Consider the following 27,304-nt stretch of genomic DNA (forward strand, 5'->3'; position numbering starts at 1 on the left):
GTGGAGGTGATAAACTCCTTTGAACAGCACTTAAATTCTAGACATTAGGACGCTTCCCTGGCCATCTGCTGCCCTTTGTCCAAAGGAATTTCCTCTGGGTTTTATCCCTGCCTTGGGATACAGTGTTCTAAGTACAACACAAACATATTAGAAGGTCCGGTTCTGTTGGGCTCAGCGGGTCCAAACTTCCCAGTTCTCAATGCCGGAACTGGGACACCATATGGTCCAATTTGAGACCCGCTACCACCTTCGGAACCGGAGTTACACAAATACACCTTAAACCGTTTCCTATTTTAATACAATAAACTCTGCTGTAAATTAAATCACAGTTTTTCACTAAATCCCCATTGAAAACAACGGGCTCCGCCGCCATAGACTTTCAATGGCAAACCGCCGCCGTTGGCGGCTATGGGAATCCGACGCCATAGACTTTCAATGGGGCATCGCCGCCGTTGAAGTCAATGGGGTTTTTTCCGCCATAGCCGGCCAATGGAAGTTGGCCGCCATTGGAGCCTATGGGAAAAGTCCCGAACTTTCAAGGGGGTGTATACTCCGTCGGGTTGGTCCAAGAGGGTCAAGGATGGTTCTGCAGCCATGCCGGAGCAGTGACTACAGGTACCCCAAACCCTGGCCTTCTGGACCCTCCGGAACCGGAGATATGGATTCATGGTTTTCAGCTTTTTCCACTTAGTCAATTTCTTGAGCTGTTCCTGCCACCGCCATCGGAACCTATGGCGCGACCCGCTCTCTCGGCACGACCCTTCTCGGGGGTCCAGGATTCGGGGACCAGGTTGTGGTCGAGTGGGGGGAGATCTAGGGACTAGGGACAAAAAGAATTTTATTTCTGGGTGCCCTAGAACTGTAGATTCCCACGCCACTTATCGTTGAACTTGACTAACAGTGATCAAAGCTCTCTTTTAGAAAAAGTATCCGCTTTGCGGTTTTGCGGTTTGGACGGCAGCCAACTCGTTCCTGGAAAGCGCCGTCGAGGAATCTCCATTGAAGTCAATGGGCCCATTGACTTACAATGGGAAACCGCCGCTCCTCCTCTCGGACGCCACCTGCTGGTCTTCACAGGAAACAGGACCAAAACAGCAAGATTCGCCATTGAAACGCATGGAGCTCCAATGGCGGCCTATGGGACCCTGCAAAATGGTGCCTGAAAAGGCGGGAAAATTACACAAAGGGCTATAATCACTAACGAATTATTAACCCTTGCACTCCCGGATGGATCCCAGTGTGTGTGTGTTACAGACACCGAGTAAACCAGATATTACAATAAAGCATGGGAACAGGGGAATATACATTTACATGTTATAACAAGGGTTAAATCACATTTCTGGGCCTCAGCCCAGTTAACCCCTTGTCTCCCTGGTGAGGTCAGGGGATGGCCAAATGGGGTGCAATCCCTTTAACACCGGGCCACCCCCTTTCTCCCTCTACAATTCAGTTGCTGGAAAGTCCATGATTCTATAGTGATGGGAAGTCTATGGTACTCTGGTGCATGGAAGCCCATTGTACTCTGGTGCTTGGATGTCTATGGTACTTGGGTGCTGGGTGATCCATGGTACTCTGGTGCCTTGATGTCCATGGTACTTGACCGGGAAGTCCATGACATTATGGTGCAGGGATGTCCATGGTATGCTGGGCGTGTAAAGTCCGTGGTACTCTGGTACTGGTTTCTCCATGGTACTCTGGTGCTGGGAAGTTCATTGTTCTGGAGCTGGGAAGTTCTCACGGGACACCAGGCAGTGTACACCTTTTTACCAGGATCATTCATTGAGCAAAACAAGGTAATGAAATAAATTGTAATTTATTCAGCATAAATTCACATACACACAATGGAACACAAATTACAGACGAAAAACACACTCACTGGGGGTCAAAAACTAGACTCTTCTAGGTGCAGGGAACTCTAAATAAGAGTTTAACCCTGACCAGGACTTAGCTCAAAATCTCCTGGTTCCCAAATCGGCGTGAAGTTCCACACGCCACCGCTCCCTTCTCTTCTGAGAACTTGGACTCTTTTGACCGCGAGCTACCACCGATCCTCTGGAACCAAAATTGGCATCAAATCCCTGCCGCGACCGCTACGTTCGTTTTTGAGAACATGAGCGCAAAAGTCGGGACTTAGAATCTTGCGGGCAGGCGTCCCCGGCTTCAAATCGAAGGCGGTTGCTTTGCTATTCGCGTAAGAGAAACTTTGAAAAGCCCGCCCGCTCTTATTACTGGGATCTCCAATCCGATTGGCTCATACGTTCCTTATAGTATTCTGAGTTTTGTTCATGAAACTCTGCAACCAATCATCGCGTGGGAACATTCTCAGCAGCCAATCAGAGACACATGCCCGTATCATCGCGTGGGAACATTCTCAGCAGCCAATCAGAGACACATGCCCGTATCATCGCGTGGGAACATTCTCAGCAGCCAATCAGAGACACATGCTCGTATCATCGCGTGGGAACATTCTCAGCAGCCAATCAGAGACACATGCTCGTATCATCGCGTGGGAACATTCTCAGCAGCCAATCAGAGACACATGCCCGTATCATCGCGTGGGAACATTCTCAGCAGCCAATCAGAGACACATGCTCGTATCATCGCGTGGGAACATTCTCAGCAGCCAATCAGAGACACATGCTCGTATCATCGCGTGGGAACATTCTCAGCAGCCAATCAGAGACACATGCTCGTATCATCGCGTGGGAACATTCTCAGCAGCCAATCAGAGACACATGCCCGTATCATCGCGTGGGAACATTCTCAGCAGCCAATCAGAGACACATGCCCGTATCATCGCGTGGGAACATTCTCAGCAGCCAATCAGAGACAAGCTCGTATGAAAAGTCGGGTCAACGGGAAATCTGATATTGACAACCGAGAAAATGATGAGCGATCTGCCGCAGAATCCTGGGCTATTTTTGCAGCAGAGACACGACCTGCAAGAGTATGACAATTGCATACGGAAAATGAGACGGGATTTGTGTTGGACCCTTTGGTCGTGTCATGTAAATTATTGTGCTGCAAAATGTCCTAGTGTGTGTGTAGCCGGGACCCCTTTTTCACCCTTGCTAGTGGAGGGAGGTTGCGCCTGTGCGGATGTGAGTTGCTAAAGCCTGCGAAGGAGGAGAGTGCTAATTGGTCGGAGGTGGCGAGACCCTTGTCCCAGCAGCCCCGCGGGTACCTTGTGACAGGGTTGATCCAATGTGCAAAGGGGGTGGAGGAGGAAAAGGGAGGTGGTTGCGCGCACGTGGAGCAGAGCAGGAGAGGAGCAGGAGAGGAGAGGAGACGGAGCTTCGGTGTAGGGGAGGCCCGAAAACCCCCCCTGCGCAGGCCGTGTGCCCCCAGCCCAGTGTCAAGGTAGAGACAAGCAGAGCTAGGGATTGCCGTAGTGAGGTTCCTGATTCCCCTTTGTATCAGTCGAGTGGAGCAGGACAATCCTATTGGCGGGAGGTCTGGGCTCAGACCCCGCTATTCGATTTCGAGTGTCCGGGTGGGATTGCCCTGGATCACCGCGTGGGTGGGAGGACGACTTCTGCCTCGGGTGGATCCTTTGTGAAGAGAGTAGCAGTCCCGGGTACCGGAGTACCCGGCAGGTATTTCAACAAGTGCACCAACGGTACCATCCATTCATTCGGGACTCAGTGGCTGCGCAGTCACCTATATATATATATACACATATTTGGCTCACTTGGGCACGGGAGGACTTATCCCTTGAGGGATCGGACACAGGGTGGGATCACCCGGTGGAGGGATCGGGGAGTGTTGGCGCCCGCCGTGGCGCAGAATGGAGTGACTCCGGAGGGAGTGTATTGCATGTATATTCATGTGAGGGACCAGCTCTTATCCCCCCCCCCATTAGGGGCCCTTATCTGGAGAGTAGATATAACTACAGCAGGTGTGTAGGGGGAAGGAACCTTACTCGAGTCAGAAATGGAGAGTCAGCCCGATGAACGGTCCATATGGGACCTGAAAAGTAGTCAGATTCCTTTGTCTCTCCTGGATCCTGCCGCTCGGTCGTGGTCACGGGCACCATCGGCCCCATGATGAACATCAAGGTATGTGTTTTGGCGCCACGTGCTGTCGCAGTTGCCGTCACCGCAACTATAAGCGCGGCCTATGGGATGTACCAGATACTTCATTGAAGACAGCGAATAATGTGTTTCCCAAAGGGGCTGGCCTTTTATGTGTGAAATTATACATTTTGGATCATATCCTTAATTAAAAAATGGGTAATCTGGTTGCATCCCATTGAAGAAGATGCCTCCACTACAACTCCATGTTTCTCCATGTCTGGGGAACTGACCCTCTCCCGCTGTTACAGGATGAGACCGCAAGCAGGTTCTCCCATATAATTATTATGCCTGTAACATTGTATGTGTTTCCCAGCATGCAAAGCGGCTTATTATATTACTACATTATATATTAATGAGTTAATGCGCACTTATAATCTACAATACCAGGGACGACATGGGCGAATACGTGTTTTTAAGGGAGGGGGAAGGGTGGTGCGTCCAGCCCAATCAAGGGGGGCGGGAAGCTCCCCCCACTTCCTTTGTCTGGGGTATAGTCGCATCCGTGAGCGATCACAGGATGAGGTAGTGTGTGGGAGTGTGTGTGTGTGTGTGTTCATGCGTGTGTGTGTGTGTGTGTGGAGGGGATCCGGCGGGGTGTCTGGTGCAGCCCCTACACCTGGCTCTGTAAAAGGTAATACACTCTTCTTCAGAGAGGATAATTATTAAATATTATTAATATTATTATTATTGTTGTTATTAGTAAAGAAGCCCATGCAATTTAGCAGAATTGTGATAGTAAAAACTCACAGAGACTATTGTACTATATGAAATGATAAATAATATTTATTTACATACAGTATTTACACAGGGCTGCAGAAGAGGTTGAATAAAATACATGTCCATCAAGTGTAACATTTATTAAATTATAACTGTCTGAGATAATCATTATTTAAAGTTATATTGTTACATATTAAGGGAAATAAAAAAACCTCTGGGAAATATATGTCAAAAAAAGAAAAACATTTCCTTCTTAACCCTTGTATCGCCAATCAGATTTCTCTCTGGATTAACATGCTTCCTATGTTTAATTTATTTGATATACCCTGTATATATTTGATATACCCTGTATATATTTGATACACCCTGTATATATTTGATATACCCTGTATCTCTGTATATATTTCCTTTCTTGAAATATGTCTAACCTTTCCTTAAAGATATTTACTCTACATATCAGTCATCACATGGGTAGGATATTAAGTAGACTTATATTTACTCTTTGAGTCAATAAGACCTGTTTAGCTCTATTATGCTTCTAACCCTGTCTTGATAACCAGTTTCCCGAAGGCTGCCCTAATCTCCTGGCTCCTCAGACTGTATATTATGGGATTAAACAATGGGGTCACCACAATATACAGCAAAGACAGGACTTTATTGAGATTGACCGAGTGTCCTCTGGATGGGACCTGATATATGGTGATCAACGTTCCATAGAATAAGGACACAACTGTCAGGTGGGAACTGCAGGTGGAGAAGGCTTTCTGTCTCCCACTGGTGGAAGGGATCCTGAGGATGGTGAGGAAGATACTGACATACGTTACAATGATGAAGATAAATGAGAAGAAGGTTACAGGAACAGAGAGAAAAACTTGTTCCAATTTCAAAAAGGAGGTGTCCGTGCAGGACAACTCTAGAAGGGGAGAAAAATCACAGAATACGTGGTCAATTACATTGGTGCCACAGAATTGCAACATACCTAGTTGAGTAGTTATAATTAAGGATATTGTGAAACCCAAAAACCAAGACCAGAAAACTAGATGATACTGGAGCCTGATTTTCATAATGGAGGTATAACGCAAAGGGTGACAGATGGCCAAGTATCGATCATAAGACATAACTGTAAGTAATAAGCACTCTGTAGTTACTGAGACAGCGAAGAAATAAAATTGAGTAATGCAGACATTAAAAGAAATGGTGGCTCCTTCTCCCAATATACCATGGAGCATGTTGGGGACTATATTTGTTGTAATCAAGATGTCAGTTGTAGATAGATGGCTGAGGAAGAAGTACATGGGAGAGTGGAGTTTGTGACTGGTTGACACCAACACGATGATCAGGAGGTTTCCAGTTAATGTCATCATGCAAATCCCGAGAAACAGACAGAAGACGGGAATCCTGAGGCTCTGAAGATCCTTAAATCCCAGGAGGAGGAATTCTGTAACTCTTGTCTGGTTCTCCACACGCATTGTGATCAGATCCTTCCCCCTTCCTGTAATATGCCAAAGGGAAAGAAGTTATAGGGAGTCTTCCCAGTAACGGGTAATAGTCATTATAATGGGAACGCAGGAGATACGATAACAGGACCACGGAAATGGTAATGTTAGGATCACTGACTGGTTAGAACAAGTAAGGTAAATATTATATCACAAAATACAGAGAATGCAAAAATCTTTTGAAAATAGTACAGTAAATAAAAATATCACTTGGGAGCATATTCACCTCTCAGACAGGTCGGCAACACTGTGTTTCCCCATTATCGCTTAGCAGGTGTGAAGATTGAGATAATGTGTGTGGCTCAGGCTATATGAAGACAGACTATCATCACCTCCATTTTGGCCTAACTGGCATTTTGAGTGTTTGCTTGTATGAATGCTTATCTGTTTATTCGTGTATGATTTGTAATGTTTGATTCTGAGTATCACTTCTAGATGTAACTATAGCCCTTGTGTAATTCCTACGAGTCATGAAATAAATTGAAATTGCATTCGTAAGAGGTTTTTCCTGCCTTAGATATTTCTGCTGACCTTAGGTTCTGTTATCTGACAGATACAGTAACACACAGGGCTGAACAGGGAAACCCATTAAAGTCAGAAGGTTAGGGGCGGCCCACATTATGGTGATATATAGGATAAGAATATAGCAATGTAAAGCATATTTATGTATCAATACGTATTTTTGTATAAGTCATCATATTGTTATTTATCTCTAAGCCAGCCCCCTTAAGGGGCGTATTACTCATTTTGAAATGTATAAAAATGTGATACCAAGCAATATGGTTTCAGAGGCCTGAGTTAATTTATGAATTCTCTCTCATGTACCTTGGTGCAGATAAACTCACGTTGTTACTTTGAACCCTTCACTCATTGATTTTATTTCTACGCTTTCACACAGGCAACGCTTCCTCTGTAGCAAGGGATTCTGGGCAATGACATGCAAATGAGCACTCAGTGAGTCACTCTTTACTTCTTATCCATTTTAACATAGAACCCTTCTAAGCTTATATCTGTCGCATTGCGCCGCTTTCCCGGCGCTGCACGGGTTAAAGAAGTGAGGCAGGGATTGGCTGCCGCTCTCCATAAATTGGAATAAAATTTGTTACTGGTAGAGAAGGATAGGGTGCATATGGGAGTTAAGAGGGGTGGTGGGTCACAGAGGTGGCCTAAAAGACTCCTATTTGCACTCGCTAGACCAGTTGGTTTAGGCTAGGAAAAATTCAATCCTTGGAGATAGCTCCATAGCCATACATGTACAATTATAAAATCACATTTATTAAACATATATACAAAAGACCTAATATCTAAAATGCCACTATGTGGCTTCAGGAAACACAGAGAGAGCACCGGGGTAGTGCAATATTTACTATGAGAGTAATTCAATTCTTGGGAGACTGTTGTTTAGTATACTGTCGTATTGGTTCTGCTGGTGTTCCCATCATAATCCCATATTTGTATCTTAGAGGTATATAGCCTGTGTAATAGGTTGGGATCCCAGCGTGGGAAGGTTACTAGGTAGTTATGGCTTTAACTGGGTTAAAGAAGTGTAATGCCAGCAATCCAAATACGGGAGGCATAAGCTTATAGGGGACCATGTTAAAATGGATAAGAAGAGAAGAGTGACTCACTGTGAGCGCTCTTGCACACATCACTACCCATAATTCCTTCTTGCAGTGGAAGCACTGTATGCTAACAGATAATGGGGAAGGGCAGGGCTGCGGACCTGTATTGTACTGCACCGACACACTTTATTCGAGCAAATACCCGGTATGTACCTGGCAGATACCTGGAATGCGCCACTCCTCACCTCTGACAAGCCTCGTTGCATTTGCCTTCCCAGCCTGGGTTCATGCCTGGTTGATGGGCGGCTGATCTGTTAAATGATAATGATTAGGATTTAATAGGCTGCAATGCTTCGCGTGTCTACCAGATGGCATAAATTCATGAATTGTAATGCAGTATATATATATATACTGTGCAGTATTGCAGCCAGCGTGAATAAAATGCTTCAATCCCTGCTTGGAAAATAACTCAATGCACTCGGGCAGAAAACAGTCACAAATCTCAATACACCCGGGTATACCCTAATTCGTGGGACTAGCCAAGCTCGAATAAAGTGTGTCGCCAGTGTATTGTATTGTATGTCTTTATTTATATAGCGCCATAATTGTACATAGCGCTTCACAGTAGTAATACAGGTGGAAATCAAATAAATAACAGATAATATAAATAACAGATCATGGGAATAAGTGCTTCAGACATAAAAGTAACATTAAGGAAGAGGAGTCCCTGCCCCGAGGAGCTTACAGTCTAATTGGTAGGTAGGGAGAACATACAGAGACAGTAGGAGGGAGTTCTGGTAAGTGCGTCTGCAGGGGGCCAAGCTTTATGTGTCATGTGTTCAGAATATCCACAGTGCTATTCATATGCTTCTTTAAGCAAGTGTGTCTTAAGGTGGGTCTTAAAGGTGGATAGAGAGGGTGCAAGTCGGGTACTGAGGGGAAGGGCATTCCAGAGGTGTGGGGCAGTCAGTGAAAAGGGTTTAAGGCGGGAGAGGGCTTTAGATACAAAGGGAGTAGAAAGAAGACATCCTTGAGAAGAAAGCAAGAGTCTGGATGGTGCATAGCGAGAAATTAGGGCTGAGATGTAAGGAGGGGCAGAAGAGTGTAAAGCTTTAAAAGTGATGAGAAGAATTGAGGGTGAGATGCGGGATTTGATCGGAAGCCAGGAGAGGGATTTCATGAGGGGAGATGCTGAGACAGATCTAGGAAAGAGTAGCGTGACTCTGGCAGCAGCGTTTAGGATAGATTGTACGGGAGACAGGTGAGAGGCAGGAAGGCCGGACAGCAGGAGGTTACAGTAATCAAGACGGGAGAGAATGAGGGCCTGAGTCAGAGTTTTAGCAGTCGAGCAACAGAGGAAAGGGCGTATCTTTGTTATATTGCGGTGGAAAAAGCGACAAGTTTTAGAAATGTTTTGAATGTGAGGGGCAAATGTGAGAGAGGAGTCGAGTGTGACCCCTAGGCAGCGTGCTTGGGCTACTGGGTGAATGATCGTAGTTCCAACAGTAATGTGGAAGGAGGTAGTAGGGCCAGGTTTGGGAGGAAGTATAAGGAGCTCTGTTTTAGCCATGTTGAGTTTAAGGCGTCGGAGGGCCATCCAGGATGATATAGCAGAGAGACATTCAGAAACTTTGGTTTGTACAGCAGGTGTAAGGTCAGGTATGAAAAGTATATTTTTGTGTCGTCAGCATAGAGGTGATATTTAAACCCAAAAGATGTTATTAGGTCACCGAGAGAGAGTGTGTACAGAGAAAAGAGAAGAGGTCCCAGGACAGAGCCCTGGGGTACCCCCACAGAGAGATCGATAGATCTGTTGGAGATGTGTGACTGTGCTCACACGGGGTATTTTTATTTGCTGTGCACAGGACGGGGGAGGGTTTTTTGTGTTTAGTACAAATTAATATACCTACCGCGGGTATGAGGGGGGAAGGGGAAGGAAAAATGTGTGAAAACCCCTGCTCAGCTATATAATAAGTAAATAGTATTGTAGATACGGTGCTGGACTGAAAAATGTGTAACCAATATACCAAAGAAGAAAAGAACTCAGTTCAAATTAGCACTCAGGTATCACTAGTGGTAAATGTCAATATTAAAATAATCTTCTTTAATCGAGAATATTAAAAAAATGGTGCAATGGAATGGATAAAAAGGGAGCAAATGAAGGAATAACTGTCTAGAGAAACTTGGGACTGCAATGGTCAGGTAATTATGCAATCCCATAAATTGCTATGTTCTGGTGTAGCCTGTTTCCTATACCCTAATAATCCCCCCTATTGTCGGTCTAATGGTGTGGCAATGTCAAGTTGCTATTAGTCCTCAAGAAGGAGCACTGCGGTCACCGTGTGTGAATACTAATGATACTATCCCCTGGCCAGGTGAGAGAGTACAGGCATACCCCGCATTAACGTACGTAATGGTACCAGAGCATGTACGTAACGTGAACATGTACGTAAAGTGAGTGTCCTTAAACCGGGGTATGCCTGTATATATAGTATACTGTAAGGGCCGTAATAAGTATGACAGGTCTTGCACAGTAAGATATAGCACAGATTAGGTAACCAGGCAGCAACGGGTGCTGTATTGACAGGAGACAAGCACCCGGAGGCTGTTGCCTCCAAAACAAGTAGCGTTGCTCTGCTTACAGCTGGGGAGGAAATTAACCTACAGCTGAGCTGCTGGCCCTCCCGCTCGGTGCTAGTAACGGGTGTTTACTATGTGCTCAGGCGTTCAGAGCCCTTCAACTCCGCGACCGCAACTGGAGTGAAGTATGTACTAAGGCAACCATAGGATAGTAGGCATATATATTCTTGCCTGAATACATGATGTTTGTAACTATAACCAGGATTATGTACGCTCTTAGTATGTGAGTGCAGTTGGTGGTGTGCTTATAGTGAGTACAGCCTCTCGCCTCCTGTGTACCGGCGATGTGTCTCTGTATACAGAGCTGTGAGGAGAAGTGAGTCCTGCATCTGCGCTGTTAGCCCTCTCGATCAGTGTCAGAGGCTAATGCTGTGAGACTATATCGGTGGCGTTCCGAGCCATTCACCTCAAAGATCGCAGCCTTAAGTTTCAATTTCAACCACCGCTTACTGTCTAGATGAAAAGCGGACACTGCCACATTTAAAATGCCCCCCCCCCCCGACTTAGTACAAATTAATATAATAAAATATTGATTGAGGTCACACTTTAAGGTGGGATAGAAATCTCAGGCATAAAAATAGCACCCCAAATGTTTTCCCATTTCCTAAGATAAATACTGCTTGACTATTTAGAAAAAGCTTTGAGACTTTTTCTAATTTAATGGCAAACATGTAAATATCAGGGAACAGAAGTAGGTATCAGTGCTGTTCTGGGGCACAGCGTGGGCATAGAGAGGTATTTCCTATGTGTGTGTGTTGGCATCAGAAGGAAACCAGGAGACCCCCAGTAATGTAAGGACACTTTATTGGAATGTGTTATACAGAATACAATGCGCTAATACAAGTACAGAGGGGAGGGGCAGCTTAAACATGCCGTGGGTGCCTGATATGTAATAAGGAGAGCTCTGATAAGATGCAATATTATATAGTTGTTTCCACTCAAACTCTCGCCCTTCTCTGGCGGCTTCTAGCTGTTTCTCTGTACCGCTCAGTACCTGAGGACCATCTGATGTTCTCATCACACATGCCCATTCTCCACCTGAGGGCCTCCTCTCATCTCTGGGGGCCTGGTACAGAGCTGGCTCTTATTAAGCTCTTTTTGCTAGCTCTGACGATTCCAACGTGTAACCCAATAATCACCAGAGTGGCAGCTAACGTATAAGGTACAGAAGGTTTTGTAGGTTTTGGGATTGTTTGCCAGATTTGACAGTATCCACACGCTGTATTAAAGCTACTTCAATATTTGCTGTGTATGTTCTATGTACAATTTGGGCAATATTAATAGGACGAGTAAACCAGAGACATATGGAAAGATATCGAGGTCTGTGTCACTGGGCGCCATTTTCCCCTTTCCTTTGCCCTACAGAATCATCCAGGTCTGAGGTGGTCTCAAGTAATCTTGTGCCAGATGTGGGAGATTTAACAGCTTCTGTATAATTCAGTGTAACCCAGATTACCAATTTACTTAGAGTTGCAATGATTGTAATGAAAACCATAAATGTAACAATGTTTGCAGACAAAATGTAACAAATCTCCAGAAATCACCAAGAAACTCGCTTTGTGACTTTATAGGACAATTGTAAAAATGAATTGATTTGCATTTTATAAAGGAGTAATGGGTATGTCATCTTATTATAATGTTTCTAGAATTCAATGGCTGTGCTGTAGTAGCAAAGGAGGGAGAGGGAGTAGAGGGTATGATACCTTTAATTGGACCAACAAGTAGTTGATATGTTACAAGCTTTCCAACCTCTCAGGGTCCTTCATCAGGTTTGTTCACGGCTGTACTGTAAACTTATTTAGCTCACACACTGCTTCCTATAAGAAAGTATTGTGCTCTAGGTGTGTGCTGTAGCTATGAACTATATGGAAGATACACAGCATTAAAAATCCCATCTCGGTCACCAGGACAGAAGATAACATTTCTTACCAATGTTAATGCCAGTCAGTGTCTATGGTGAGATTGTGTGTTGTACGTCTCTTCTGACACATCATCAATATACCCTGGACACGTCCAACAATTCTGTATGCCAACCACAACTCCAACCCCTTAGATAATAGGGACATCTGAGTGCTCAAGGAAAGGACTCATTTCTATCATCCATCATACTACAAAGATTACTTCCATTAGGCAATCAGACAGGAGTACACAGGAACCATTACCATCCACTTTCTGCAGTGGCTGTTATAGAGACTGCAAGGAGTTACAACATGACAAGTACCTAAAAAAGACACTTCCCCACCATGCTATCCACCCACCTTCTTATTTGTGCACTTTTAATATCACAACCGGGATACTGTATCCTGCTCCTAGTCAGTCTCCTATTCTTCAGATTGTCCTCCCTCCTTTCCATCAATAATGCTACTTCCTTGTGAATCTAACCCCAACAACTGTCTGACATCTGCTGCTTCTTTGTGCAAATCCTAACACTGGTAACACATGCTGTACCTAACAGAATCAAATAGAAGATTCGAGATCTCAGCTACTCAAATCTCCAAGACACAGCCCCTCTCTACATTTCCAATTTAATCCCCAAGTTCTCTCCCGCACGCAGTCTCCTCTCAGCTCATGACCTGTGGGTCTCCTCTTCCCTCTTTACTTTCTTTCGTTCTCACCTCCAAAACTTTTCCACAGCTTCACCCCAACAGTGAAACTCCTTACCTCGCACCAACGGACCCTCTCCCACCATTCACACTTCCAAAAATTCCCTCAAAACCCACCACTTTAACGGGATCTACCAAGAACCACCCTGACAAGACTACAATTAATACCAGGCACATATTAAAGAGGGAACCCTCACCCAGCCCTTAATAATTACATATATTTGAGATAGACTGGTGCTCGACTAAAGGATAAATTGTATCAACAGCTAAACCAAAGAAGGAAAACAAGTTCCCTCAGACTAGTGGCGTCCAGTCAGCGTTACAGAAGGCAACAATGAAATTGGGATTATTTGCCAGATTTTACAGTATCCACATGCTACATTAAGGCTAGGCCCATATTTGTTGTGAATGTTCTAGTGTACAATTTGGGTAGTATTAATAAGTATTAGTTAATAAGATGAGTAAACCAACATATATGGAAAGTTATCGAGGTCTGTGTGTGTTCGCCATTAAGGTAGTTAATATCTTACAAGTTTTCCAACCTCTCAGGGTTCTTCATCGGGTAACTTCATGCCTGTACTGTAAAGTTATTAAGCTCACACACTGCTCCCTATAAGAAAGTAGTGTGCTCCAGGTTGTGTATCGTAGCTATGAACTATATGGAAGATACACAGCATTAAAAATCCTGTCTCGGTCGCCAGGACAGAATATAACGTTTCTTACCAATGTCAATGCCAGTCAGTGTCTATGGTGAGATTGTGTGCTGTACGTCTCTCCTGACACATCATCAATATAACCTCGATATTTCCAGGGGGACAGAGATAAAGCCAGCTGATCCCATCTTCGTCCCACTAATAAGACTTCTGTATGTGATGCTATATGCAACAAGGTATTGTCCTTTGAACAACACAGTAATATGTGAAATTAATAGCATTACACACCCACCTGCTTCATTACAAACATGGAGACAACCTATCTTGCTGACCATTTCCCATCTCACATATTATTTAGAGAACTCGGGGAGGCACCAGAAAAAGTTGACAGTTGATGTACAGTAACATTGTCCTAGATATCTGACCCATTTTCTGAAGAGGAGAAAATGCTTGGTGAATCGTTGGCAAAATCTTTGGTGAAACATTAATTGATGGTGAAAATGTGGGATTTCTTAGAAACTTTTAGTCATTAAAAGTTCTGCTGGGAATACAATTTACAATTTTGGTAAATAAAAAACGGCAATGTATTTTGGAAAGTTTTGCACATGTGTGTGTACAACCTCCAGCACTAAGTAGAATATCTTAACTTACCTCAATTCCACATCGGTGAAACAGGACAGCAGAGGGTGACGTTCAAAAGTTTCACATTTCAATCCTAATGTGTGGCAGATTTCCCCACAATGCTGGAACAATGTCCCCCGGGAAGAGTAGAGGAAATGAGACAATGTTACAGGAAGCCTTCAGTTGGTCGGTGTAACGGTCGGGTCTTCTGCTCCCATATGGAGAGTGTTGGAGATGCTCACAGGGCTCACGTATTTATATTCTTTTATTACAGTGTAGAGATTCAGAATGGGACCACGTGGATCCCTGCACTGAATCCCATCATGGCCAATTACAGATGAATCCATACTTACGTTTGTACAGAGTTATTATCATATTGTAAGTGGGGACGAGGGACATTATTTGTGTTAACATAATTATGATACAAACATTCATATCTCACGATGATTAACTCATATGAGATTTGCACTTTGCTTAACCCCCCTGATAAAACTGACAAACCAATTGATAATAATAAAAACATTACATCATCTTTGTTGGAAAAGGATTGTTATGTTAATATTAATTTACCCGTTATGGGATATTGTGACCATTCTGGGACATTCAAAGTGATTGGCCCAAAAATTAATGAATTTATTTATTTATAAAATATTTTATCAGGAAGTAATACATTGGGAGTTACCTCTTGTTTTCAAGTATGTCCTGGGCGCAGAGTTATGTCGACAAATAAATGGTTACAAATACATGGTTACATTAAATTAACAGGGTTATATATTATATATAAACACATTTCATGGACAGATAAAGATAATATATGTCATAGACGTATGTATGATTTGTAGGTCAACGCAACTATATTGAGCTTCCAATAGGACTCACCTCCCAAATTATGGACATTCTAAGTTTCCATTGGGTGTCCTGCAAAACTGTTAGAGCAGGAGCAGGGAGGGGTGTGGCTACTAAGGGAGGGGCGTGTCCTTGGCTGGATCTGGGCTGTGTGTGTGTGTCTCTGTATGTGTGTGTGATGTGAGATGTGCAGGGGAGATGTGCCAGAGAAGGGGGGGGGAGAGATGTGCCAGCTAGCGGGGGGGGGGGGGGGATGTACAAGTGGGGGGGCGGGGAGATGTGCCGGCAGTGAGGGGAGATGTGCCAGCAGCAGGGGGGGGATGTACCAGCGGGGGGGGGGGGGAGATGTACAAGTGGGGGTGTGTGGGGCGGGGAGATGTGTCGGCAGCAAGGGGAGATGCGGCAGCAGCGCAGAGAGATGTACCAGTGGGGGGGGGGGGGGAGAGGTGGGAGGGCGGGGAGATGTGCCGGTCAGCGAGGGGAGATGTGGCAGCAGCGCGGGGAGATGTGCCAGCAGCAGGGGGGGAATGGGGGCGGGGAGATTTGCCACCAGCAGGGGAAGGTGGGGGTGGGGAGATGTGTCGGTAGTGACGGGAGATGCGGCAGCAGCGGGCGTAGATGTGCCAGCAGCCCCCCGGGCGAGTGTCCTCTGGATGGGACCACATATATGGTGATCAACGTTCCATAGAATAAGGACACAACTGACAGGTGGGAACTGCAGGTGGAGAAGGCTTTCTGTCTCCCACTGGTGGAAGGGATCCTGAGAATGGTGAGGAAGATACTGACATAAGTTACAATGATGAAGATAAATGAGAAAGCGGTTATAGGAACAGAGAGAACAAGATCTTCTAATTTCAAAAAGGAGGTGTCTGTTCAGGACAAATATAGTAGGGGATCAAAATCACAGAATACATGGTCAATTACATTGGGGCCACAGAATTGCAACATACCTAGCTGGGTAGTTATAATTATGGATATTGTGAATCCCAAGAACCAAGACCAGAAAACTAGATGATACTGGAGCCTGATGTCCATAATGGAGGTATAACGCAAAGGGTGACAGATGGCCAAGTATCGGTCATAGGTCATCACTGCAAGAAGGAAACTTTCTGTAGTTGCTGATACACCAAAGAAATAAAATTGAGTGATACAGCCATTAAAAGAAATGGTGGCTCCTTCTTCCAATATACCATGGAGCATGTTGGGGACAATAGTTGCAGTAATGAAGATGTCCGTTGTAGATAGATGGCTGAGGAAGAAGTACATGGGAGAGTGGAGTTTGTGACTGGTTGACACCAACACGATGATCAGGAGGTTTCCAGTTAATGTCATCATGCAAATCCCGAGAAACACAAAGAAGACGGGAATCCTGAGGCTCTGAAGATCCTTAAATCCCAGGAGGAGGAATTCTGTAACTCTTGTCTGGTTCTCCACACGCATTGTGATCAGATCCTTCCCCCTTCCTGCAATATGCCAAAGGGAAAGAAGTTATAGGGAGTCTGTCCAGTAACGGGTAATAGTCATTATAATGGGAACGCAGGAGATCCGATAACAGGACCACGGAAAGGGTAATGTTAGGATCACAGACTGGTTAGAACAAGTAAGGTAAGTATTATATCACAAAATACAGAGTATGGCAAAAATTCACTAAAACTATTAAATATTAATATAATACAATATTGATTGAGGTCACATTTGAAGGAAATCCCTTTGTGGGAAATAGATTTCATGCATAAAAATACCACAAATAATGTAACATTTTCTAAGATAAATACAGTTTCCATAACAATAAATGATTTATAAAAAAGCTTTCATTAAGGAGACATAGGTTTCAATGCTGTTTTGGAGCAAAGATTGTGCAGTGAGGGATATATTCCACGTGTGTGTGTTGGCAGCTGAAGGAAACCCAGAGACCCCAGTAATGTAAGGACACGTTATTGGAACGTGTTATAGAGAATAAAAAGCGCTAATACAAGTACAGGTTCAACTTCACAATGTCCTGTGTGTCTGACATGTAATAAGGATAAGATGCAAGATTATATCATTTATTCCCACTCATACTGTCAGTCATACTCAGTACTTCCCAGGAGGTCTGAGTGCTCAAGGAACGGACTCATATCTTCCACCTATCATACTACAAAGAATACTTCCACCTATCATACTACAAAGAATACTTCCATCTATCATACTACAAAGAATACTTCCACCTATCATACTACAAAGAATACTTCCACCTATCATACTACAAAGACTACTTCCACCTATCACTACAAAGAATACTTCCACCTATCATACTACAAAGAATACTTCCATCTATCATACTACAAAGAATACTTCCACCTCTCATACTACAGGTACAAAGAATACTTCCACCTATCATACTACAAAGAATACTTCCACCTATCATACTACAAAGAATACTTCCACCTATCATACTACAAAGAATACTTCCGTCTATCATACTACAAAGAATACTTCCACCTATCATACTACAAAGAATACTTCCACCTCTTATACTACAAAGAATACTTCCACCTATCATACTACAAAGAATACTTCCACCTATCATACTACAAAGAATACTTCCACCTATCATACTTCAAAGAATACTTCCATCTATCATACTACAAAGAATACTTCCATCTATCATACTACAAAGAATACTTCCACCTTTCATACTACAAAGAATACTTCCACCTATCATACTACAAAGAATTCTTCTATCATACTACAAAGAATACTTCCATCTATCATAATACAAAGAATACTTCAACCTATCATACTACAAAGAATACTTCCACCTACAGTATAATACTACAAAGAATACTTCCACCTATCACACTACAAAGAATACTTCCATCTATCATACTACAAAGAATACTTCCATCTATCATACTACAAAGAATACTTCCACCTATCATTCTACAAAGAATACTTCCATTATGTACTTTGTTGATTCCATCAAGATACAGTTTTCCAAAATGTCCTCCTTCCCCTTCTTCTCAATCTTTGGTCCCAGAGTATATTGACGTGTTTATCTGTTTCCAAATAAAATACATGATGGAAATTCTGCTATATTTCATTTGCTTCAGTATATCACACACAAGATGGCGGCACACAGGTTTAGGTGCAAGAAAAGATTGCCCAGACGTGACTCCAAGCTTGTAGCAGAACAAATAACGTTTTGGGGACACAGCCCCTTCCTCAGATAATGGGGAGCAACTCTCTGAGGAAGGGGCTCTGTCCCTGAAACGTTATTTGCTCTGCTACAAGCATGGAGTCACGTCTCAGCAATCTTTTTGCACCTAAACCCGTGTGCCGCCATCTTGTGTGTGACATACTGGGTGTGCGCCCTCAGTTGGAACATTGGGGCTTGGGTGGGTTAACCAGCACCAGGACTTCTACACGGTTTCCCTTTTTTGGAAATGATTGTGCCTGTACCTATCTATATACGGCTTCTTCATTTGCTGTGTTTTGGGAGAATGTGATAAAACACTGAATATTCTGTTTTCTGTATATCTTACAGTTGAAGCATTAAATGAAACTTCATGTGAGGTGACAATCTGCCCGAGGAGACAATGCCTCCCTGTGACCTCTCCTACAGAGCCGGATATATCTCAGGAGCATTGGAAGTTACCTGAAGAAGAGGAAATGTATTTGTTGAATACAATTGATGTACCAAACAAGCTCAAATATAAACATTATAATCCATATTTACAAGGCGATGTCACTCCATAAGATAGCACTGCTTAGATAATATGCCCCTATATAACCCATTCAGGTAATTAGGCTGTAAGGGGTCTTAGTAGACATGGCCATACGTGTTTACAGTATGCAGACTAATAAGGGTTTTATAGAGGGTCTCACTGCCATCCTGATAATTACAAGGCTTCTTATAAACAGGATCCCCCTGAAGGTAAGATATCCCCCCAAGGAGAAAGAAAAATGATTGCACCAAACATGTAGGGGCTGGTGCTACAGTTACATTAAGGGGCAGAAGGAGGGAGATAAGGAAGAATATACACGGTATAAAGAGATAATCAGGAGATGTGCAAAGTAATACCGTATCTGTGTAAATGTCTGTTTCTCACCTGTCCGCCTAATACAATTACTCAATCTTCCCCAAACCACTGGATTACCCCAAATGTATAGGATGAAGTTAAACATTGGAGTCACCAAAGTACAAATGGTTACTTACAATGAATCTTTATTGGCGGAATCACAAACTCAGATATCATTGTCCCGTAAAATATGAACACAGCGGTGAGAAGAGAAAGTCCGGGAGAGGATAACTTCTGTGTCACAGAGGAGAAGGGAATCCTGGGGACGGTGAGAATAACTGGTAGATAACTTGCCACAATGTATATATATGAAAGGAGCATCACAGGAACTTATGCCATTATAGTTTCCATCTCTACAACCCAAGTGTTTGGGAAAGAAAAGTTCAGAAGTGGTACAATATCACAGTAGTAACGATCAATTATCATGGATCCCCAAAACAGAGCCTGATACCTTTATATGAAAATCACTGCAATCCATGGTGTTAAAAATCCTAAAACCCATGGCCTGATATCACTAATGTCCACATATCGGTCATAGGACATCACTGTAAGAAGAGAGCGTTCTTCACCACTTAATGTTCTGTAGAGGTAAAACCGTGAGATGTTATCAATAACAGATATGGAGCCTCCACCTCTCCCTGTGACATGTAGCATGTTAGGGACAATACTTGTGGTAAGTATCATGTCAGATGTGGACAGACTTCTAAGGAAGACATAGATGGGAGAGTGTAGCCGGTGCCCCGATGGCACTAATGCAGTGATCAGGAGAGGTCCATGTACTGTCACAAAGTGGCAGAAGAGCATGGTCTTCAGGCTGTGACGTCTCTGGGATCCCAGAAGCTGGAGCTCTGTGATTGTAGCCAAGTTCTCCCCATCACACATCGCCTGATGGTATAAAGGGGATACGTCCTTATAGTGCGTAATATACTGTTATTGTTACATCTCACATAGAAACACACAAAGTATATTACTACAAGTAGGTACAATGTAGGGGGGGAGGTGAGGGGGTATTTATCAAAGTCTCCAGGTGGCAAAACTGGTGAAGAAAGTGTCCTAAACAAACAGTCCCTTAGTAAATCTCATTAAATATAGTGATGCTGTTGCTTTGAAGCATTTGAATTAGTCATTTGTATTTTTCATATTATATTTATCCAAACATACGTTGTTACTGTATATTATTCTTTAATTCTAATATAAATATTTGGCTTCAGTGATACTCTAGGTGGGACAGTTCTAATAAGTACAAAGCGCAGAGAAATATATATTGTAATGTATTATACCATAAAGTATATTACAGATCTATACATGTTCATCAAAGACCATAAACTTTAGAAAGGCAGATTTTAATAAACTGATGACTAATCTACACGGAATACATTGGGATGATGTTTTTGCCGGGAAAAATGTAGATGGGCAATATTTTAAACATTGTTAGAAAAGCACACTTATCAGTGTATACCCTTGGGTAACAAGTAAAAAAGAAATAAGTCAAAACCAATGTGGTTAAATAAACAGGTATGGGAGGAAATGGACAAGAAGAGGAAGGCGTTTAGATACTTGAAGTCAGAAGGGACGGAGACATCGTATGAGAATTATAAGGAATGTAACAAAAATTGCAAAAGGGCAATTAAATTAGCAAAAATGGATAATGAAAAAAAGGATTGCAATAGAAAGTAAGATCAATCCTAAAAGTTCTTTAAGTACCTTAATAACAAAAAAATGAGAAAAGAATATATAGGACCCTTTCAGTGTGAGATGGGTAGGCAGATTATTTGAGATAATGAAAAAGCAGAGATATTAAACAAATATTTTGCCTCTTTATTTAAAAGGGAAGAATACATTTCAATAGTAGTGCCGCAGGAGGAAGCCACAACCTCCATATTAATGAACAATTGGTTAACCGAGGAAGAAGTCCATACCTGTAGGCGGCTTTATCAAATGAAAGTAAATAAGGCACCTGGCCCCGATGGCATACACCCAAGAGTTCTCAAGGAGTTAAGTTCAGTAATAGCCAAATTATTACATGTAATATTAATTCACTCCATTTCCAAAGGCTCAGTACCACAAGATTGGCTTAATGCAGATGTGGTGCCAATATTTAAAAGAAAGCTAAATCAGAACCGGGGAATTACAGACCTGCAAGCCTGACTTCAATTGTGGGCAAGCTACTTGAAGATTTAATACGGGATAATGTTCAGGAATACCTAATGGAAAACAAAATTATTAGTAATAGTCAGCATGGATTTATGAAGGATCGATCATGCCAAACTAACCTTATTTGTTTCTTTTTGGAGATAAGTAGGAATTTAAACCAGGGTAATGCAGTTGATGTGGTCTACTTAGATTTTGCAAAGGCTTTTGATACGGCTTCACACAAAAGGTTGGTGTACAAAATAAAGCAAATTGGACCCAGCAATAATATATGCACCTGGATTGAAAACTGGTTAAAGGACAGACAACACAGGGTTGCCATAAATGGAACTTTTTCAGGTTGGGCTAAAGTCGTGAGTGGAGTACCTCAGGGATCGGTACTGGGACCCCTGCTTTTTAATATGTTTATTAATGACTGAGTTGGGATTGAGAGCAAAGGTTGGGATCGAGAGCAAAGTCTCCATCTTTGCTGATGATACTAAATTGTGTAAGGTAGTAGAATCAGAGCAGGATGTAATTTCTCTTCAGAAGGACTTGGAGAAACTGGAAACGTGGGCAGGTAAATGGCAGTTGAGGTTTAATACAGATAAATGTAAGGTTATGCATTTGGGATGCAAGAATAAAAAGGCTACTTACAAATTAAATGGAGATATGTTGGGGGAATCCTTGATGGAGAAGGATTTAGGAGTGCTTGTAGACAGCAGGCTTAGCAATAGTGCCCAAAGTCAGGCAGTAGCTGCAAAGGCAAACAAGATCTTATCTTGCATCAAACGGGCAATGGATGGAAGGGAAATAAACATAATTATGCCCCTTTACAAAGCATTAGTAAGACCACACCTTGAATATGGAGTACAATTTTGGGTACCAATCCTAATAAAATACATTATGGAACTAGAGAGAGTGCAGAGAAGAGCCACCAAATTAATAAAGGGGATGGACAATCTAACATGAGGAGAGGCTAGCTAAATTAGATTTATTTACATTAGAAAATAGGCGTCTAAGGTGGGATATGATAACTATATATAAATATATTCGGGGACAATACAAGGACCATTCAAAAGAACTATTCATCCCACGGGCAGTACAAAGGACTCGGATCATCCCTTAAGGTTGGAGGAAAGGAGATTTCACCAGCAACAAAGGAAAGGGTTCTTTACCGTAAGGGCAGTTAAAATGTGGAATTCATTACCCATGGAGACTGTGATGGTAGATACAATAGATTTGTTCAAAAAAGGTTGGAAATCTTTTTAGATGGGAAAGGTATACCGGGATATACCAAATAAGTATACATTGGAAGGATGTTCATCCAGGTATTAATCAGATTGCCAATTCTTGGAGTCAGGAAGGAATTAATTTTTCCCCTTATGAGATATCATTGGATGATGTGACTCTAGGGTTTTTTGTTTGCCTTCCTCTGGATCAATAAGTAAGTATAGATATAGGATAAAGTATCTGTTGTCTAAATTTAGTATAGGTTGAACTTGATGGACCTATGTCTTTTTTCAACCTCATCTACTATGTAACTATGTAACATTGTAACTATGTATGTTACTGTACATTTTACTTTAATACTAATATAAACATTTGGCTTCAGTGATAATCTAGGTGGGACCTTTCTAATAAGTACAAAGCTCAGAGAAATATATATCGTAATGTATTATACCATAAAGTGTATTACAGATCTGTACATGTTATGACTTTATGTAGTGTTGCAGCATAAGATACATTGTATCTAGCAAACACTACATTACATGTTCATTTTAGATACATGTATGATCAAAAATGATCATATCAAATGTATCATATCTCACAATTTAAACAAACCCAAGGACGTGCTTGAAACCCCAGATAAATATTAATATATCTTCCCTAGAAACTATGTGTTACCCAGTGTTTTCCTACCTTCTATGTATAAAGTATAGCTAAATGCATTTTCACAACAATCTTAGTGATAAAGAATATGTATTATAGAGACTATTGTTAATATTAACATTTTCACTTTTAACATTTTCCAGATCTTTAGCCTGAAAAATCATTTCCTGAACCTGCGCAGAACAATGTGCGCTGATCTTGGGATTCCCCATATTATATGGTGTTTAATACAATATACTGAGAATGGATTGTGCCATCATGGACTCAGGGGGACAGGGATAAAGCCAGCTGAGGCCATCTTCATCCCTCTAATAAGGCTTCTGTATGTGATGCTATATGCAACAAGGTATTGAGCTTTGAATAACACAGTAATATGTGAAATTAATAGCATTATACCCCCACCTGCTGCATTACACACACGGAGATAACCTAGGAATGTCTTGCTGCTCATTTCCCATCTCACATATTGTTTAGAGAACTCGGGTGCACCAGGAAAAGCAATTCTCTTATGTAACCCTCACCTCTTATTAAATAAATCTCACACTCTTCCTATTCTGGTTAATTTACCTCAATCACAGCACGGTCACAGAGTCACCAAGCATCTCACTTAATGGCACTAACTCCCACCCAGAGCCAGGACACGGTGTTCTTCTGGGGAGGAGAAAATGCTTGGCGTATCCATTGGCAAATATAATGTCCCCAAAGTCTATAATTGGCATTAGCATCTGCTGAGCTGTGCACATAGCGGGCTTAGGGAGGCTTTGTTCCTATATAATACACCTAGTTTGGCATAGGTTTTGGATGTCAGGGTATCAATGTTCAACACAAATGTTAAATGGCAGTCAAACCATATGCCCAGGTATTTAAATCTAGTGCCAGGGGCTGGGATGATATTAGAATTGGTCCTGTTCTGTAGCTCTGTCATTGGTATATTTAGAAATGTAGCCTTGGTCCCAAATACCATTGTTACAGTCTTGTCAGTGTTTAAAAACAGCTTGTTTTTGGAAATGCAGTTTTAAAGTATCAAGAAATCAGATTGAAGTATGTGTTGAAGGTCGGAGAGGCTATGGCTGTGTGCACGTAGGATTGTGTCACCCGCATACATGTGTATTGAGGCATCCTTACAAGCTGTGGGAAGATCATTGATGAACACTGAGAAGAGTAGGGGCCCCAGAACAGAGCCTTGCGGGACACCACAGGTGATATCCAGGGGGTTGGAGTTAGAGCCTGAGATGGACACATGTTGGGATCTACCTGATAGGACTGAAACCAGTTTAAAGCATGCTGCCCTATTCCAGAGCTCTGGAGTTTGTTTAACAAGATGAGATGATCAACATGGTTCCATGGATTGATGCAACGGAGCTCAGCAAGCAGAAAAAAGAAGAGAAGGTGGGGGCTACGATAGCAAAAATTGGTTTAAAAATAATTTATTGAGACAGTGCACGCATGGTATAAAGCAGGTGAAACACCACTCTAACGTCTCAATCAATTATTATTTAAACCAATTGGTGCTCCGTTGCATCAACCCATGGAACCATACACGACGTCTACAGCGTGAAGCAAGCACTCGAATTGAATCGGCGCCATAACTGTGACTTATTTGTATTCATTTCAGTTGTCACATATTGTGCACAGGCTTGTGTACTGTGCTCTAGGATGTGTTCCCACGCGATAGATGAGGGAGTCAGGGTGGTTGGACTCTGATCTCTCCATCTGCCAGAGAGGATTTCAATCATTATACCACCCAATTTATGAGCTTAATTCATTGTGATATACTGCTGCGGCCAAGTTTATTCAAGCATTTGCCCGTTCTTGGCCGCAGCAGTATCCTGGTGCGCGCCGCAGGGTGACGGGCGCGCGCCGAAGCAGCGAAAGAGCGCCCTCCGATCGGGGCGCTCTCCCTACCGCTGCCGGGTCCGCCGGGTCCCCCGGAACCCCCTGCCGCCGTCCCGCAATCGCGGGACACCAGGGCTCCCTCGGGGAGCCCTGGACGCGCGTGCAGGGGGCGCAGACACCCGATGATGCGTGACCGCGCATCGGTGATGCGCGGCACACTGAGGGAGTGCGGCTCGCAAGCCGGGACATTTCCCGGCTTGCGGAATGAGCCGCACTCGGATAAACTGTGTCGGCAGTGTATATTCTGTGTTAATGGGTAATCTGGTTGCATCCCTTGTGAAGAAGATCCCTACACTACATATCTCCATGTTTCTCCATGTCTGGGAGATTAACCCTCTCCCGCTGTTACAGGACGAGACCGCAATCAGGTTCTCCCATATAATTATTATGCCTGTAACATTGTATATAATGCCCAGCATGCAAAGCGGCTTATTACAATGTAGCCCCCTGTAAACAGCACAGGCTATACCTATCTCCCTTCTACTGTGGTAAGTCCTGTTAAGATCAGGCACCAGTAATCATCATGGGTTTTCCCCCTTCATAGCCCTGCCCTGAGTGGTAGATGCAGGCCTGGACTCTGCTGCAGGCGTGAGCAAGAGGGGAGGTCCTGCTGACATCACGAGAGGTGGGGCTAGCTCTATATTTAGCAGCCAACTCCTGTAAGTGACGAGTCGACAGTTGGGAGTCTGCTGTGGGACTGTCTGAGTAGTGAGTCCTGCGGATCGGTCCAAGGAGTTGGAGGAGACCACGGTCTGACCTGCGCAGCCGTGCAGGAGCAGAGAGAGGAGTGGAGAGACTCAGCCACTTTGAGTAGAGCTGATAGCATTATAGACCTGGTGGACCAATGCCCGTCACCCCCCTGCCTGGGGTGATGGGGAGAATCCAATCCCCACCGCGAGGATAACCTCGGAGGTGGGCCGCGGGGTATTGAAGCCCTAGCCCAGACCATCCTGTCGGAGGAGAGACTTGGAGGGAAGGAGAGGAGAAATTATCTGTGGGGGAGGAGAGCGGAGTAATTAGCAAGGCTCTGCTGTTGTTGTTGCGGCTGCTGGAGGCCACTACATTTGGGAGTTGCTGATCTGCCAATAAAGAGACTATCCTTTGTACCAAAGACTGTGTGTGAGTTGGAAGCTATTACCCTTGGACTGAAGGGGTTCTTCTATACAGGTCCTGTCCCATATTCCTGGGAGTATAGAAGATGGAGGCGCTGCACCACTAAGAGATCATGGAGGCTACCACCCCAGAAGCCCGGTCCTGGCTCCCCAGGAGGGAAGCTCAGGCCCTCCTGTTCCTCACAGGTATGCACCACACTGCATGTAATCTGCCCTCATGCACCCTAGACACCACCGTAGAGTCCGGGGGGTAGGGGGGGGGGGGGGGGAAAGCAAGGTTATAACAGTATATTACTACATTATATATATATTTTTTATAACTTCCATTTTTTTTTGGTTTTACAATTTATACACTGTGTCACTAACCATTGTCCAATACCAAAAAAACAGTAAAACTGATAGTCTCAGTTCTTCTTGGGGAAACAAACAGACATGTAACTACACTAACATACTGCACCGACATATCTAACAAGACAGACGGGACCCACAGGACAGAGGGAAGACATAGGGAAGGAACGGGAAGGGGGGGGGGGAGGGGTTGGAGTTTGGCCTTGTAGGCATTGTGTGGTACTTCTCACGCCTCCATTTCCTCGTTTTCCTCGTTCGGCTGCTGCCTTCGGCCTGGGTAAGGGGGGGTGTAGGGGGGCACAAAAGGGGTACTCCTGCCTCCCCTCCACCCTTCCCCTCCTTCTTGACCCAAAGGACTTCGCCAGAGCCCTTGGAAAGTTCCTCTCCAGACTCCAGCTGTAGGCTCATGTGGACTGCAGAGCAGGGTCCTCCACCGCCATCCCTGCCCCACTTTCAAAACCTCTTGTTTTGTACAAACCCTCACTAACGAAGACTCTAACTACTCTTGCTTCCTCCTTATCTACCCTATACACTCTAACTTAACTCAACTGTTGAGACTTACCTCCCAATAACTTCTTGTCCTAGGCTCCTGCAACCTTTCCCCCCACTCCCGCTTGCCCTGTCTGGCCGAGTATAATGTGCAGTTGTTG

General features: G+C 43.5%; 1 protein-coding gene across 1 annotated transcript; it reads right to left on the reverse strand.

Moving 5' to 3' along the window:
* Positions 1-5,323: 5,323 nt before the first annotated feature.
* Positions 5,324-6,262, reverse strand: LOC142471116 (olfactory receptor 5P55-like). The gene has a single exon (XM_075577911.1). It carries the CDS (start codon positions 6,260-6,262, stop codon positions 5,324-5,326), a length of 939 nt encoding a protein of 312 aa, XP_075434026.1.
* Between the last annotated feature and the right edge of the window lie 21,042 nt (positions 6,263-27,304).

This window comes from Ascaphus truei, chromosome 20, assembly GCF_040206685.1.
Source record: "Ascaphus truei isolate aAscTru1 chromosome 20, aAscTru1.hap1, whole genome shotgun sequence".
NCBI classification, from domain to species: Eukaryota; Metazoa; Chordata; class Amphibia; order Anura; family Ascaphidae; genus Ascaphus; species Ascaphus truei.

What these genes read in the sequence shown, in the direction of transcription:
- LOC142471116 (XM_075577911.1), bottom strand. Translation starts at nt 6,262, where the DNA reads ATGCGTGTGGAGAACCAGACAAGAGTTACAGAATTCCTCCTCCTGGGA.